The 16,543-nt window shown below is 39.0% G+C and overlaps 1 protein-coding gene and 1 long non-coding RNA gene across 2 annotated transcripts; both read right to left on the bottom strand.

The window, feature by feature from the left end:
- Window positions 1-5,824: 5,824 nt before the first annotated feature.
- Window positions 5,825-13,839, bottom strand: LOC6536877. Its single transcript, XM_015192493.2, has 7 exons — window positions 13,354-13,839; window positions 12,384-12,600; window positions 8,818-8,971; window positions 8,551-8,759; window positions 8,356-8,489; window positions 7,975-8,230; window positions 5,825-7,750 (listed from the first exon to the last, which is right to left on the bottom strand). The coding sequence occupies exons 2-7, from the start codon at window positions 12,427-12,429 to the stop codon at window positions 7,647-7,649; spliced, it is 903 nt and encodes a 300-aa protein (XP_015047979.1). The 5' UTR covers window positions 12,430-12,600; window positions 13,354-13,839; the 3' UTR covers window positions 5,825-7,646.
- Window positions 13,840-15,833: 1,994 nt separating this feature from the next.
- LOC120321812 lies at window positions 15,834-16,316 on the bottom strand. Its single transcript, XR_005561533.1, has 2 exons — window positions 16,169-16,316; window positions 15,834-16,072 (listed from the first exon to the last, which is right to left on the bottom strand). It is a non-coding gene; the product is annotated as an uncharacterized LOC120321812 (long non-coding RNA).
- Window positions 16,317-16,543: the final 227 nt, after the last annotated feature.

Here is a 16,543-nt window from a genome sequence, read left to right on the forward strand (position 1 = left end):
TAAATCACGATTATCCTTCAAGAAGTTTCCCCATCCGAGCCACTGTGCCCCACATTTTGGCGGTGGTGCGTGCCTACTGTGATTTTATGAAATGAGGGGAGGATATCTGCGAAAAGCGGATCGCTGGGAAATGAGGGGGTGGGAATGAAAAGGCGAGGCGTTTTGCAACTGAGAAACAAAAGTTTGCCCTTTCGCCTGTTGTCCGATGTGTGAGTGTTGTTGGGTGAGAGTGTGTGCGTGTGCACTTAACACTTTGCACACGCACACAAACAAGTGTCGCATAAAGTTAACTGCGCATAGAAAAATGGAAATTTTTATTAGATTTCGATTTTCGTTTCTTGGTCTTGTGTAAAATCTTTATAGTCCCAATACATTTCCAAATGTTTGCCGTCATTTTATATGCGCGCATTACGTTGGCCATTGCTATTGTCTTTGTGCGTGCTGATGCCGAAGATCTTCCAGGCCAACGGATTCGTCCTATAAAATTGCCAATTTAATAGTCAAATGGCAAATGTTCTCAAGGCCGCAAGTGTCCCGCAATACTTATAGCAAACAGGCAGTTTGTTGTAAATTATTTTATTAAAGTTTCATTAAGCCTTATGTAGTAGTATAGGAATATCGTTAAGCATTATTTACAAGTATAAAGCGTTGGCTATTTAAGCAGCTTATTAATATGGCGTTAAGGGAATTAGTTCAAGGGTCACAATTTTCTTCAAAGTCATTTACTTTTACATTTTTAAAACCATATGTACGAAAAGCATTGTCAATTATCAATAATGAACAAGTAATGAGCAATCTACTATAAAATCAGAACGTGTTCCCACGCATTTTATTGTTAACCCCTCTCTGAAAGCCAATTGGCCAGTAAATTGTAATTCTAAAGTATCCGCTTATAGCGTTCACCTTGAGCCAAAACATTTTCTCGCTATTGTTTCCCCCTCCATGTCAACTCCTTTAAGCTGGGTAATTGAATATAGCGGCTTCATCCATTTATGTAAATACGTGTACATTGTTTAGTTGAATTATTTTCCGCCCTTTTGCACATTTTTATTTTCCTGATATTATTTCCATGGCTCATTCTCAACGTCCCGGTTGTCTGAAACCAGATTCCTGTGACCACCCCCACCATGCCTTTCCCCTCTCGCTTTTCACTGCGCTTGGCCGCACATGAGTTTTTATAGTTTTTCATTATTTGCATAGGGCTTATCTCTGGGGAGAATTAGTGTAAAGCAGGCGAGGGGAGGCAGGGCAAGGGAGGGATCTGTGTTATTGGAGGAGGGACAGGAGGTCCTGGAGGTCCAGGCAGCAGGAGCCAAGGAAGCAACCGTCGATTGTCGCGAGTCCTGTCGCACCTGCTCCACTACACTGAATGAAAAATCGCTTTTAATTTATTTAAAAATGGATTTATATATAATTCAGAAATAATATAATGTCACTTAAATATATTTTTAATAAATTTAGCTCTTTGTTTAGGATCATATTGATAGGTTATATTAAAAACTGTACCAATGTTTTTACTGTTCTTTATACATGGTAGTGTTTCTAATGGATTGCCAAATTCTATTTTTGATTTGGCTAATACACTGAAGGTTTCAGGTGGTTATTTTAGTTAAGCGTATGGTGCGTGATCCAGGACATCCTCCCTCAGGAGTGGCTTTCGCTTTGGCCTGGCAAAAATGGAAATTTGCTACCGCTTATTTATTTTTTCCCTGACATCCGCCTGTTCTTTCGCGATTTTCACCTGCCACCCATCGCCCACTTTCCTTCACCCCCCCATTTCCCACCCCCTCGCGGGTTGTACAAACGAAGCATGAACCGGGAGCGTAATTCAAGCGGAAAATTGTCGCGCAACGTCGCGTCGTCTTGCCATCCTTGGCCCCCCATCCTGAGTCCTGCGACCTGCGTCCTTACTTTCCGTCTCTCCGTGGGAATTCCCAGGACCCTCCGCAGTGCAGCGAGCTATGTAAACGGCACACGGCTCTCAGCGAGTTAACAATGTTTTTAGCCAGGTTGTTGTTACTGCCGCTGTTGCCGTAGTTGTACGCGCTGTTAATATTCTCAACTTGCACGCCGCTCGCAATTGACGCGTATTAGAGACAGCGGCTCCTGAACTGAACCGAACTGAACCTTTTGGTTTCAGGCCAGGATGTCCAGGACATTGCGTGGCATCCAACCAATAGGAATGTTTGATCAGGCATTGCATTTGGCTCATCATTTTCATCGGCTGGCGCCGCTTCACAAGAAGCGGCGAGGATTCTTCCCCGCACTCGCCATCCACCGCAATTGAAAATCACGGTCTTTGTCTACACTTAGGAAAATATGTTAATGGTCAAGAAAATTTTCTTACAAACATATATATACAACTAAACTAAAACCGAAACACTTAGTAAGTGCCACATGATTATCGTTTTCCGTCTGAAATAGGCTCTTAATGAAATCGATTATTTTTGTCCACTGCACTTTTGGTGCTGATTTTCAGTGGCTGTTCCAACCGCAAATCGTGTTAGCCACGCCATTAGCAAAAGCTCGCCGAGAACGGCGAAGCATCAAGGAGCGGCGTTGGTGGTCATGCAATCGGGGAGGTATATGAAACGGATCCCGACTCCCAGATCCCTGGGTCCTGGCTCTCCTGCTCCTCTAATGTGCGCGCTCCAATGGCCGTAAACCAATTCAAAAGCATATTTGCAAGCACTGATGGACCGTGGACCGCAACAGGATGGGAAAGAAGCGAATACGAACCACCAATGAAGGGTGATGTACAATAGACGAGGTCCTTGAAATATAATATTTAGCCCGGCTTTGAGTCAGTTGAGCCCTTCCCTTGTGTGCCCAGAATCACTTGGATTGAACTCGCGCGGTGCACTTGACAAAATACCAAGCAATCTATATTTTTTAAATTATTAGAAGACACCTATATGTAAGTACCATTACTAAACTTTGATTTTGTCGATTGAGTGAAAAGAAATTTAAAACTCTATTATATATATATTATTGTATTGTTTTAATTAAACATCATGTACGCAATACACAGTTTTTTCAGCAGTTTTTTCAATTGTTCAGATTACCAAAAATGTTCCTAGTTCAAAGGCGAATTACTTTCTAAGTGCAGATGTAGAGTAATCTCGACCGAGGGGCTTCAGCTGATGGCTGGCCTATGCCACCGATGAAGATACTACGATGTGAAAGTGCCAATGCCAATGCCTTTGCTTTTCGTTTGCACCATGTGCGAGCCATAACAATGTGGAAAATTGTTTCCTGTATCAATTTCACACATTAAGGAAGCAATTCGATTTTATCGCTTCCTCATGACTACACGTTCAATTATTGAAGAGTTTACGTTTTGCCGCCGGCGTTCCCATTCCGAAATTCCAGCACTTCCCTTTCAAAATTCTCTCCCTGTTCGAGGTTAGAGCCTTAAGTAGTCGTGTGCTGCCCTCTTTGCCAAAAAAAACATTTTGCATACATTTGTATGTGCTTTTTGCAATCCGAGTGCGTGTGTGCTTTGTACTCGGTTTAGGAGGTAATTCCTTTCAATTGTTGTCTTACAGGCCGTTTTACAAGCCATTTTCTGTTGCCTGCTTTTAGGGGTTGGAACATTATGTCCTTGAATTCGATGAAAAGCCTGGCTTGATTGTATCCTTGATTAGCCCATTTGTTTTTTTTACCTACATTGCGCGCTGACTGAACAAAAATTACTTAAACCGAAATTAATTGTTATTAAAACAAATAATTTCGTGTATTTTATTATATTATAATTAGATAACCAAAAAAGTTTTATTTTTGGAGCTGTAATAATTATTTAAAAATATAATTTTTTTATAAAATACCAAATCAGTTATCAAGTGAAATCCGACTAAAGATCCATTTCGATATTAGCCATTCTCCGAACTGTCTCCCATTTTGCTTATAATATTTACCAATTTTGATTATCCCATACAGGGCGAGACCCGAATCAAAATTGAAATCTCTGCACTGACAAGAGCATTTAGGTGACTAGGAGGCCAACTTCCGACCTTGTCCCCGCGTTCTGTGCCCTGTCGGCCTTTCAGCCGTTTCAGCCATTTGAGCTTTTCAGCCAGCCTGTGCTGTTTGCATATCAATTTGGGAATAAGCAACTCGGAGCTGACAGCGTTTGTGTCAACATCAACAACTGCTTGGTATGCGTGGCAGGCGGACGATGAGGTTGCCATTCGGGCCACATACAAAATACAAATGAGCCATTGTGGGTCACGTAGTGCTCAATAGGTCAACGGGTCATAACAGATTCGTTTCGATATTTGTTTATTGATGGCTTTCATCCACGACCAGGATCAGCCGCATGCCACATGTAATTAATAAACAATGGACGACAGACTTCACTGCCTTTCCGCCCTTCGGCCGAACACAAATTCAGCGAATTAGCGAAGAAATTAAAAAGTAATTTCTGCAGAGCAACAAGGACGAAGGATTTGCAATTGTCAGTTGAAAATGTAGCGCATGCAAATGAAGAGGAAGATCCGTAAACGGCTGATGATGATGGTCTGACAACGATGCCAACTGACAGACCGAAGTTGAAACTTTTAATTTGATTTGCAGCATTTTAATGGATTTTAATGAAACGCAAACAGGCGACGATTGCAGCAAGGAGCGAAGGCGAAAAAAAAGCTCAAAAAGGACACTCAAGAGGCTGGAGTAAAAACTTTGGCAAATGCCAAAGCGCGAAAAATTCACTTCACTTTATTTTCGGTAAGTTAGACGCAGCTCAAGACCTTCCACTTGATAAGCAAGCGCCTCTTTCCGTTCGTAATTGAAAATGTTTGAAATTCCGAGCCGACTGACTGTCGGCAAATCACAAAAATAGTAGGGGCGAGGATAATTCAAAATTAATTTCAATTAAGTATACTTTCCGGATCGTGAATATGACAGCTATGTGTCATAAGTCATGCATGTTTTCGCAGCAGACAGATGGACCCGGCGGGCTAATTAAAAACACATAAATTACGCATACGCCATGTGGCCGATGGTCGCGCAAAATGAAGCGTAAATGTGAAAAGTTTTGGCATTTTTGATCAAAAGTCCATGGGCCAGCTAATTTGATTAGCTCCCAGGCTCAGGCCCGGGCTCATTAAGAGGTCCTGGCCCTTGTCCTTTGTCCTCTTCGCTTCTTGTACATCTCTCACTCTTATATTTTGCATTTTCCTCTTTTTCGGCCCTTTTCGTCTTGGCACTTCGTTCGCTGTGTGTGGGTGTGTGTGTCCCGTGGACTATCTTACAGACAGAACTCATGCAACATTTAGTGGCAACTAATTGCAGCAGCATTGAAATTAATTATTTAACCCTTTTTATTGTTTAAGCCCTCGCTCGTCTTTCGACTTTCGGTTTTCAGGAGCCGCACCCGTAGCCTTTTTGGGCCGCGCCTCATTAGCATAATTAATTGTGCAAATTTGCGTAGTTAAACAAGTTATTATTTCAAATTAAACGAGTACATTTCGTCATTGCCAAGAGCCCGAAATTGTTAGGGTTATATAATAATAATTTCTTTTAAATCATCGTGTGACTCTGAGACCCGTTTGAAGTCTTTTAAGAAGGTTAAGTTGTCAAGAAAGCCGTTATAATTTAATTTTAAATGATTCAAAATTCTTTAAGGTGCTTAAATATTACAGATGTTCTTTAAACTTTTTCAAAAAACTGAAACCTTAAATTCATTGTTTATCTGCGAAGCCTATTTTTTCCCCCAATCTCTAACTTTTAATTAAAACTGGCATAGTGAACTCGAACACCAACCTGTCTGTTATAATACAGATTAGCGGTTCGAACTCTGAATAAACGCATTGAAATCCATAAATTGAATTATTTATTTATCTTATTTATTTGAATTTTTCATGAACAGCAAGGAAACAAAAAAATAAATGCATTGCAGCTTGCCTTTGGAAATATTTTACACAATTTAATGGCCAGTCGCCGAAATGAAAAACTAAAGTAAATGCTTTTATATACATTATCATTATTTGCTCTCGTTTATTTTTATTTTATCGTGTGTGATTTTTACTCTTTACAACCGAAAGATGTGCGATTGAGTAAGTAAATTAATTTATACATTTATTTTTTATATTTAGTATGTTTTCCCATCACACACTCTGAGTTTTATTTTAATTGGACATACTTATGAACAAAACGTGATGTCAGATACCTCCAGGTTTCCATTCATTTTACCATACCACGATACAATATCCTTTATATTTGTATTTTGTATTTTTTTGTTGGCCGTCTGTCGCCAGATCATTTTTAGAGGGCTTTGACCCAGCGGATAATTGATAGTGTCTATTTGTAGTTGCTCAGCTAAATGAAATGTGTATTGCGTTTTTGTTTAAAATTATTATCTATGTTTCTCTGCTCTTTTTGTATGTCATTTTGTATGTCGACCTTAGTAACTACATGCTGAGATATATAGCAAATAGCTTTATATACATACGTATATGGCTGAGTCTGGCTTAGTGACATGATTTATAGTTGTTTATTCTCTGTTTTTAATGTTTAAAATTGTATTTACAGCATATTTACGCTAGACTTAATTATAATGATTTTTACAGCATTCTGCATTCTGCATTCTCGTTTCTCACCGATAAAATCGCATTTTATTCCATTATCTTTTTTTTATGAGTTCGCTTATTTTTTATGGTGTTTCATATGTGTTCTTTTTTTATAATTTACCCAATGCACTTGCCGTGGGGTGTGCAGGGATATATTTGCTCGAAAAATGTTTTATGTGCACTACGTATGGAAATCAATTGCCAAACAACAATCGGAAAAATTACGCTTATATACAAATATTGGAAATTCGATTGGTTTGCTGGAGAGTGACTTATTTTTGCTAGTATCAGTGACAGGCAGGTAAATCAATTTTTTCTGGCAGTTTTTGTTTGTTTAAATTTTCAGTTTTGTTTTATTCAGTCGCTCATGACCCAACCGACGATTATATTCATTTACATGGAAAACATGACTTTCATTGAAAAGAAATATGGTTTCTCCCAAAAAACGCACTTTTAACATACCGAATTACAAAAACCCCTATTTTAAATTAATTACAAAGGAGAAATTCAAAGGATTCCGATGAACTTTTTAAGAAATCATATTTCAGTAAAATATTTCCTTTAAGTAACAAAATATAGTCAAAGTCAAAAAATGTGTATAAAATGTAATTAGAACCGTTTCTATATGTTTCATTTATAAACTGAAAAGGAAGCATTATCATAATAAAATTCGTTTATTCTCATACTTATTAAGAACAATTACATAAAAGTAAGTAGCTACTTTCATTTTTTTGTAATATTTAATTCGAACTTTGTTCATACGAAATAATTTAAAGAACATACTTAAATATTAATTTAAAACATTTCTATGTTAAATATTTTTCCTTGAGCATTCATAACCTTTAACGTTTCACTCCCTCAATTTTATTTACATTTATCGACCCAAAAGCTTTTCCTATTTACTAATTCGCGGTCTTACCTTTGTGTGTTACCCTAACTAACTAACTAGGTGACTAACTGACTGACTAACTAACGTGATGATATAGTTGACAAAGTTGCCATACGAGGCGATTTCGAATCCGAGTCCGGAGATTTGAGTTCTTCCGCCAATTTCGATTCTCTTATGGATGAGAGTGTTCATGAAGGGCGTCGCAAACAGTGAATTAGTAGAATTGCCGCCAGAAATGCGGAAATTAGTGACGTCCTGCCACACAGGATGCTCCTTTGTGCCGAGCCAGAGTCTTTAATTAAGGAAACGAAGAGAAGACATTGGAAAATAAACCAAAAGAAATATTATGGCATCGGTTCAATATAATTTAAAGTCTATATTGCAAGCCAAGAACATCCATTCATGAATACATTTAAGCGACTTATATACATTGCATTCATCTTATTATAAAAGTTAAAGGATATGGTTTTAACTTGATGAAAGTAAGGAACAGGTGGATAATCAAGACCAACTCACTTGCATTCGCATGCCTCAGCGGCATTTGATTGTTGAAATTGTCGTACTGCGATAGTGACGCACTGAGAGTCTTCTCGCGCCTCAACTCCGGATAATTTTCAATTTCCGCCACGCATTTGAGCTCTAGGATTTTTCCGGCCTGGAAAAAGCGCTGCCCCTGCAAAAAGAATTGCACCTGAAGCCGTTGTCGCCTCAGTACATAATCATGGGCTGCTAAGCTTGTGTCCGTTGTGGGATACAGTTCTCCTAACAGCGGCTAAAAAAGAGTACAAATAAACAAATAAGTTAAATACAAACTTTAACTAAACTAAAAGCTTTAAGTAGTAGTTTAAGTAGTTTTAAGTATATAATTTTTGTTCTAGTTTAAAGAAGGCAACAAACCTGCTCGCCATTTATGTACCAGGTGAGTCGTGTGGGCAGACTGGAAAAGTCCGATATGCAAGTGGCTTTGAGGTATTCCTCCATGCGATACATGGAGTTGAAGCTTTCGATTAGCGGGTCGTTTTGAGGCAGTGCTATATAATTTAAAAACATTGTTTACTGAATAAGATCACATTACTATAGGGGAAAGCTCACCTGCAACAGTCATGTTGTCCGCCTTATCCGCGAGCTTGAAGTGGGGCGCATCGCCGCTAACTTCGCACTTATAGAGTCCGGTTGACTTGGCACCTTGTAAACTCAAATCCAGTCGGCAACTCGATTCGTTGCACACGTATTTCCCTTCCAACACTTGTAGGCCTTGCACTTCGAAAGTCATGTAAATCGGACTCGTCAAAGGGGAATATCTAATCAGAATATTAAGCCGTTGAGAACTTAGCTTTCAGTATAACTTGAAGTTGTTACCTGAAAAACTCCTCGTGGTCTTTGTACCATTTGACCGAGTTTAGAGTGTGACCTCGCATATCGTAGCTGCAAGACAGGGTCACATTGTCCCGAAAATCTACGATCTCGGGCACACTGATATCCGTCACAAACAGAGCACATGCGATTGGAAAATCTGAAACGTATGCAAACCAATTTTTAAAATCCTATATTCTATTTAATTTGGATAGAAATTCATTTGTATTCCCTTTTTGAGCATTAGACCATTGAGAGATATTTCTTTCCCCCACGAACTCGTTAACCAACATGTCCAATTTACGTATAGCAAACTGAAAATGCCAGCAGCACCATACAAACAGTGAAATATTGTTAGAAAACAGGGCCCTATGGCAATTTCCTGTAATCGAACCGTAGGGCGTGGCACATGTGCTTTATGTATGGGATGAGTTCATGGAAATCTGCCATCCTATGTTGGATAGCAAGGCCCACAGGCCAGTGGCACAATTTTGGTGACCAAAAACCAGGGACATGTTCAGCGGTAGGTTTAGTATGCGTAATTTTTAATTTGCCCAGGTGACTGACCTGGGAAATTCGAAAATGGGCAAACGAGGGGGAAACGGCTGGTGCTTTGTGTCCAAGTTTGAGCACACGAGACATCGAATAAATTTCAAATTTCTTGAAACGAATATGCAAAACAGTTAGTTAGGCAGAGGGCTGCCTACATACGTAAGGACAAGAAAAAAACAATGGGTGGGGCCATATGTATCTGCCATATGGAGTTCCAATCAGTAGGTAGATCCTGACATGGCTGACCACCGACCCAATAAACAACCAGTGGGTGGCTGGTCCAGAAATTGATAAGAAATGTGGACAATTCAAATGTCAAATGACTCGACTTTTGCTCGGGAAAAATAAATAAAAGAGTGCAAAGTAAAAGGAACTTGGCAGCAGGACATGACAGATATTCAGCAGTTGGAAATCACTTATATGGACATTACTTGGCTTTCATAGGGATCTCATGGGGATTTGTAATTATAAAATGTGATATCTACGGTGACTACGTGATTCCGGCTAAAAATACTTTTTTAACTAAAGTAACACAGTTACTTACACAGTTAACACAGTTTATTGATTTTGCTAGCACCATTACAATCGCTTAAAGTAGTTAAATTTAACTAATGCTTTATTGACGAGGTAAAAACATACACCTTGTACACTAACTACTAAAGCTTTTTGGCATTCTGCACATATGCAAATTAACATAAAGGCAAACAATGTCGCACAATTACGCAAATAAATATTTTATTCACATTTATTTGAGATAGCTGTGATTAAATGTGGCAAATTGTTAGAATTCATTACGCTTTTAAATCAACGGAAACTAGTAAAAACTTTAAGCCATCCTGAGGCAAAACAATTCCATTGCCACTGTGTTGGTTTAGCTGTGTCTCCACTAAAACGCAAAGGAAGGAGAGGGTTAAGCTGGGACAGAGATACCAACACACATATATTTACACCTCCGCACATGAAAAGTTTGCTGTTAATTAACCTGCACATTTCATTCGAGAAAAGGCACTCACACATTTACGTACTCGTACGTTTAACCCAAAGCTAACCCACTGAAATCCGCACACACATTTTCCCAAACGTACACATGCATTTTTGGGACCATCTCCGTATAAGTTTGGTGATAAATTCATTTGGATATGCCGAGTTGAGACATTTAGGCAAACATTTTTGCGGTGCCATGGTTTCTTTATAATAATTCTATGTGGCTTAGTGCAGAAGACTTTCTTTTTAACAACCCACATTCAACAGCTTCACACAATGGAGAATAGAAAACGTAGAGAAAAAAATCGCATAATTTTTCTTATAACTAATAACTACTTATAAAATAATTTAATTGATGTTTCTTTGTTTTTTGTTGATTACTTGAGAAATTAACTGGAAAGCTGACAGTGAGCTGATCTACTGAGAAGTTGATGGAATCATAATCTTGAACTGAACTGTGTACAAATTTCTTTAAAGTTTGATGGTCTTTTGTGGTCAGCACAATTATATATTCATTTAATTTGCTTGCGCAATATAAGCCACAAAGTGGAGAAAAAGAATCTATAAGAGTCTAGCAAACAGGCCAAGTGTTTTTTCCTATTTTAGTTGAAATAAATCCGCAAATTAATTGGGTGCCATATGACTGAAGAGACCAAAAGATTTCAAAAGTAAATAAATAGGTCCCAGCCATTTGTTATTTGTTGTAGTTGCTTTGCGGTTACCCAAGGCGACATCGTAAATTGGACGTCACACAATGGACAATATTTAATTCCATTAGGCTGGCCGGCTGGCCAAATTGTTGTTGCCGGCAAACACTCTTAATATAGAAGCGTCCACAGAAATTGAAAAGCTACAACTCCACAGCAGAACTTTTCCTGCAAATCCTTTCTCCGGCTCTCTTTGTGGTCAAAGCCTTTGTGTGCGTGTCCTGGATAGCATGAATTTCCTGCATGAAAGTTTTCCGAGGTGAGTGTGGAATATGGACCAGACCCAGTGAAAAAATTCTCAGGGAATATGCACTTAATCTATCCACTACCAGTAGGTCAGAAACTCCAATACTACATTTAAAATAGCAATAGACTTAAATGGTAATAAATTGAAAACTTAAAAACCCCGTTAATTGAACAAATTTGTTTGGGATTATATTGAAGCTAAAGAGTTTGTAGACATATCATATACATTTGCGACAATAACCACAATTATACCGCACTCATTTAACCATTCTTTATTTGATAGGTATAGAATCTCCTTTCTGATACTAGCCAATTTTAAACATTAATTTGTTCATATCAAGCATGCCAAAACTCTAACCATTTGCAATTTAGTAGGTTAAAAAGAAAAAGTGAAAACCCGCTTTGGCCGTTGAACTTTTCCAGCGCTCTCGCTCACATGATGGAATACAATTTCTAGTTCTCGACGAGGAGAGTAAAAGGCAGACTGAGCCAGCTCATTTAATGCGCTCCAAATTAATTGCCCCATTGCCATTGGCAATTCGAGTGCATCAGGGAATAACAAGTCGTGGGAAAGCGGGAAAATGCGGCGGGCGGCTGCCTTTGGCAGTTTGCCTAATTGCGAGCATTTCAAAAATACAATTTAAGTTTAAACTGCACTCAAGATGTGCTGCTGCTTCAGCAAAAGTTGAGGCAGCAGAAATTACCGAATGCCAAAAGGGATCGTAATGGTAAGCGGGGCAAGTGCAGCAGCCACTGAAACTGCGGCAACGGTTGAAATTATGGCAAAAGTCATTAAAACAGCCGGAGGCAAAAACTTTGCCAATATTGATCTGCGGTCGGTGTTCTCGGTAAACACCAATAACAATTAAAATAATAACAAACCGATTCACAATAAACGACAAGGGCGATTGTTTTGGGTCACATCACGCATACGCACCGTTGCCTCCAAATCCCCGCCAGCGCTTCATTAACCAAACAAATACTGCACGAAATGCACTGCAACCAAATCTCAATCCCCGAATACCATAAAAAAATAATATTAATTTCCTCCGTTTCGAGCGGCGGAGGGCCACAAAAACTTACCAATTAAAAGTGCGATGAACAGAAACATCAGCCAGCCGTAATCCATTTTTTGTCGTCGTCCTTATTGTGGCTCTTGTTTGAATAAAATTAATTGTTTCCAGTTATTGTTGCTATTGGCTTTTGCAGTGGCGTTGATTTATGCAGTTTATCTCCCCGTCCTATCTCCAACTGTCCCTTTGTATCGAGTGTTTGGAGTCGGAAAGAACGCCTCAAAAAACTAGAATCGAACAAGCAAGTGGAGGTCAAACGAGTAGCTCAATTAATTGAACACTGTGTCAAAAGGAGACGTACAAAAGAAGGACTCGAAACCCACATCGAGATGGAGAAACGGAACAAGAGAATATAAATAAATAAACTCAGCGACAAACTCATGCAGAAAAGTTCAAAGGATACGCTCCGTCAGTGTCGTTATAAATAAATAACAAACGTTACAGCATTTCGGAAAAAAGTAACCAAGTCCAAGGAGCTGGAGACAGGATATACACGGAAAAAATAAAAATGGTCATGTAAGTAGTATTTGTCAAGTATACATTTAGTGTTTATAATTCAAATTTTGATTTCTATAATAATAAAAACAAAATACAGAAAGTAAACTAAAATAGAAACCAGTTTTTATTAGTCTCGTGGGAAAAGGTCAGGAAATGCGTGTGCCATCGAAATTTGTTATCTTAATGTCTTAGTAAGTTAAGTTGGTTGTCATCAACGAATCACATGAACACTCTACTTCTCTGTGTACGAACTGGCTTAAAAGGGAAAGCAGGAAAAAACAGAGAAAACAAGGACGTGTGGGCGTGGCAGACGCCCTGGCATCCTGTTTTGTTGTACTTCTCGTGTGCGACTGTGTGTGTGCGTTTGTCAACTTAAATAATTTAAATGCCAAATTCAAACGAATCCATGTGTTTAATATTTGAATAAGCCGTCCACCTGCCACGACCACGCCCCCTTTCGCTTGTGACCCCTGCTCCAGTACCTTTTTTCTTTAGGTTTCTTGGTTTGTGTTCACTTTATTTTTGGCTCGGTTGTTCTTGTCAATTTGGGTTTGGTCGGAGTTAACTTTAAACTGAAATTGAAATTGAAGCACTCAACGGAAACGGAAGTTGCCAGTCCAGTGCAATTTAAACTTGTTTCGTTGTTGTTTAGCAGGGTTCAAGAGTACTTTCGGAACTTCTGCCCTTTTCTTTTCACTCGGCAGCTTGGTTTCGCTTAGACTTTTGGGTTAATATTTACTGCACGCTTGGGTTAATTGACCTTTCGGCAGGAGTGTTGACGTATGGCTATATTTTGGCTTAAACTTAACGAACTTTACTAGCGCACTAACGAATTACGATTTTCTTTATTTGAGTTAATAATCTCCCTGTGTTTGTGAGGTTTTGTTCTTTTTTTTATTGAACTCGATTCGGTCGGCGATGGAGGACTCCTGTGGAAAGTATCTCCGCGCGGCTTCAGGCTTACGAGCTGACTGAAGCTGCGACTCGGATTCGTGAGTTGAACTTTACGGATGCCACCGCAGTCGGCTGCGCAGTCGGCGTTGCCGCCTCTGAAGGACTTCGTGACCGGCAGTCGTGTAACACGGTGCGCTCAGCATCTGAAAGGACCTCGGGAGCATCCCGATGCTCGGTTACACGACAGCTGAGCCTGTAATGGGTCCCATGGGGCCACGAGAGTAGAGCCCAAAGAGCGAATCAAAGAGAGGCGGTGAGATTTTGTAGCTTTGTCGCCCTGTCTGTTGGCTTCTGCATGAAGGATGTTATCCTTAACAGCATTAATGTTACTTTTAACAGGCCTAAACAGAGCATTTATTAATTATGTTATGAAGGACTTACAGTTCTTATGTAAAACAATTTCTTAATGTTTTTAAATACTTCATATTAGGAATATATAAATTATCTAAACATTTATTCATTATAGACTACTTTAAAAACATTGCAACAGTGTTAAAAAAAACCAAAAATTCTAGCTAAGCATTTTATAATCTCTTTGTGATCACTGGTATTTCGAAAATCCTTCAGCAGTTAATTATAGCCGCTTATTATCATATTTTTACGGGCGGGTTAATACTGCGGGCACCTCAAAAAGTTTGCTTTAAAATCAAGAACACCCTTTGTATGTGTTGTTGCTTTTGATAGTGCGTGTTTTATAGTTAACGGATATCCCTGGTAGTTAAATGCAGACAACAAACGGAGCAGACCGAAGGAAAAGTCCGTGTTGCAGCTGCATGTAAAAATATTACGTGCATGGGGGGCTGTGCCACCAGCGAGGGGGGTGGTACGTGGGTGCGATGGCGGTTGTTCGCCTGCTGGTGTGGGCGGGATTCTAGAGCGAATGACGACGACGGCAGCACAAAGTCATCTTATCATTTCATGAATAATGCAGGGATTTGTTAGGGACACATGACTGGAATTTTACGCAAAAGTTGTGATGATGTTGCTGCTGCTGCTTCTACTGCTGCTTTTGCGTTTGCTTCTGATGCTGCTGATTCTACTGCTGCTGCTGCTGCTGCTGCTTCTTTTCCCTTTGCCAACCGCCAACACTTTGAGGTTGTTGCTATTGTTGCTGCTGTATGTTACTATAAAACTGCAGTCTGCTGGGTGCGGCAATCAACAGAAAATTGCAGATTTTAAATTCAAAGCATTTTGCTCGCTGTCCCTTTTAAGCTCGCTTCCTAGCTAGTTGGCCCACCTTCCCCTTTTTGTCGTGTAACTTAATTCTAACGAATAATTTCTGATGCCCGAATATGAATATTAAAACAAAAGCAACGTGCGCCTGAGCATATGCGACACTTTCTTTTGCTGTAAATGGCGTTTCCGGATCCGGTTTACTCGCAAGCCACCTGCCTTCATCTGCCAGCTATTTATTTTATGCGAATTTCGCTCATCTCCGCTCGCAAGTCACGTGACAACTCAAACTTTGTGCCAAGCAACAGAAAAAAAGAATAGAAAAAGGTATGCACAAAAACTTGCCAAAAAATGCAGAAGCTGCGGCACTGACACACACACACTCACGCGTCAGGATGGAGATCCGTCTGCACGATGGTGGGATAAAAAAGTTTTTCTGCAAATAAATCAGAAATTTTAAAAATTCATAACTTTAAGTTTGCTTTATGACTTTTGTTTATAACGTGTTACCACACTACGTATGCGTTACACTCGCCTCGAAAACTTGTCCGCCCCAAAGGGCCTCAATAATTAATAAGATATGCTCAAATATGCAGGGAGCAAGCTAGAATTATTCTGAAAAACTCGCAAAATGCTGCAGACTTTTATCTGCTGCTTGCATATTCGTATGCAAAGGTTGTTGGTTGAATATACCAACCTCAGAGCTCTGGAATAAATTGTTTGTGTGATTCCTTTAAATTGGTCATAGCAGTGTGGAATAAGTTGCTTAATCTGCGATATATATTGTAATTTATTTTTTTGTATATTTCACTTGTCAGAAAGTTAAAAATATTTATTTATTTTTTGTTTAATACTAATTTGATCTAATAATTTGATTATATTAACTTCATTTGTCAATGCCAATCATTTATGGGTGTAACCAAATGTTTGAATGTCTTAGCTTTTTGCATGCTTAGGGCTGCCCCTTTCTAAGAAGTTGTTTTCCACCGGAACGACCTATAAAGTGTGGACCACTTTCCTTCCTTAGGACTCCTTCAGATTGACACACTTTCCTCCTCAACCGCTGCAAGATGCCTGCAATCAAGGAGCCGTCATTTTTGGCCGCAATTTCTTGGTTCATCCGAGGAAAGCTTCTCGCTGACTGCGGTACAGTGTAGTGAGCGAAATTACCTCGCAAATATATTGATGTTATCAATATATTGATCTACAATATAATGTGTTATACTATGTTGAAAAATATATAATAAAACATTTCTTATTATTTTGTTATTCTGAAAGTTATCTTTGTTGTTTGTACAAATGTTTGCTTTAAAAATAGCATTATTACTAAGCCAAACATTTTATGTAGCAGTGTTGTTATGAATTTTTATACAGTTACCTTAATGAAAAACTAAATTGTCAATCAGCCATGAATTGAATCAAATGAAGTGTAAAATTACAATTTCATCCAATTTGCAATTAACTCGACGAGAAGATGGCAAAAAGAGGAGAATCTCTTTTTTCCAATTTCAAATTATTCCAATGGAACGCACATGCAGCTGGACG

The sequence above is a fragment of the Drosophila yakuba genome, chromosome 3R (genome assembly GCF_016746365.2).
Source record: "Drosophila yakuba strain Tai18E2 chromosome 3R, Prin_Dyak_Tai18E2_2.1, whole genome shotgun sequence".
NCBI lineage: Eukaryota > Metazoa > Arthropoda > Insecta > Diptera > Drosophilidae > Drosophila > Drosophila yakuba.

What these genes read in the sequence shown, in the direction of transcription:
- LOC6536877 (XM_015192493.2), bottom strand. Translation starts at nt 12,429, where the DNA reads ATGGATTACGGCTGGCTGATGTTTCTGTTCATCGCACTTTTAATTG. An exon ending in GGACAACATGACTGTTGCAG is followed by an intron (nt 8,490 to 8,550) that starts GTGAGCTTTCCC and finishes TAAATTATATAG; the next exon opens with CACTGCCTCAAAACGACCCG. An exon ending in GGTACATAAATGGCGAGCAG is followed by an intron (nt 8,231 to 8,355) that starts GTTTGTTGCCTT and finishes ACTCTTTTTTAG; the next exon opens with CCGCTGTTAGGAGAACTGTA.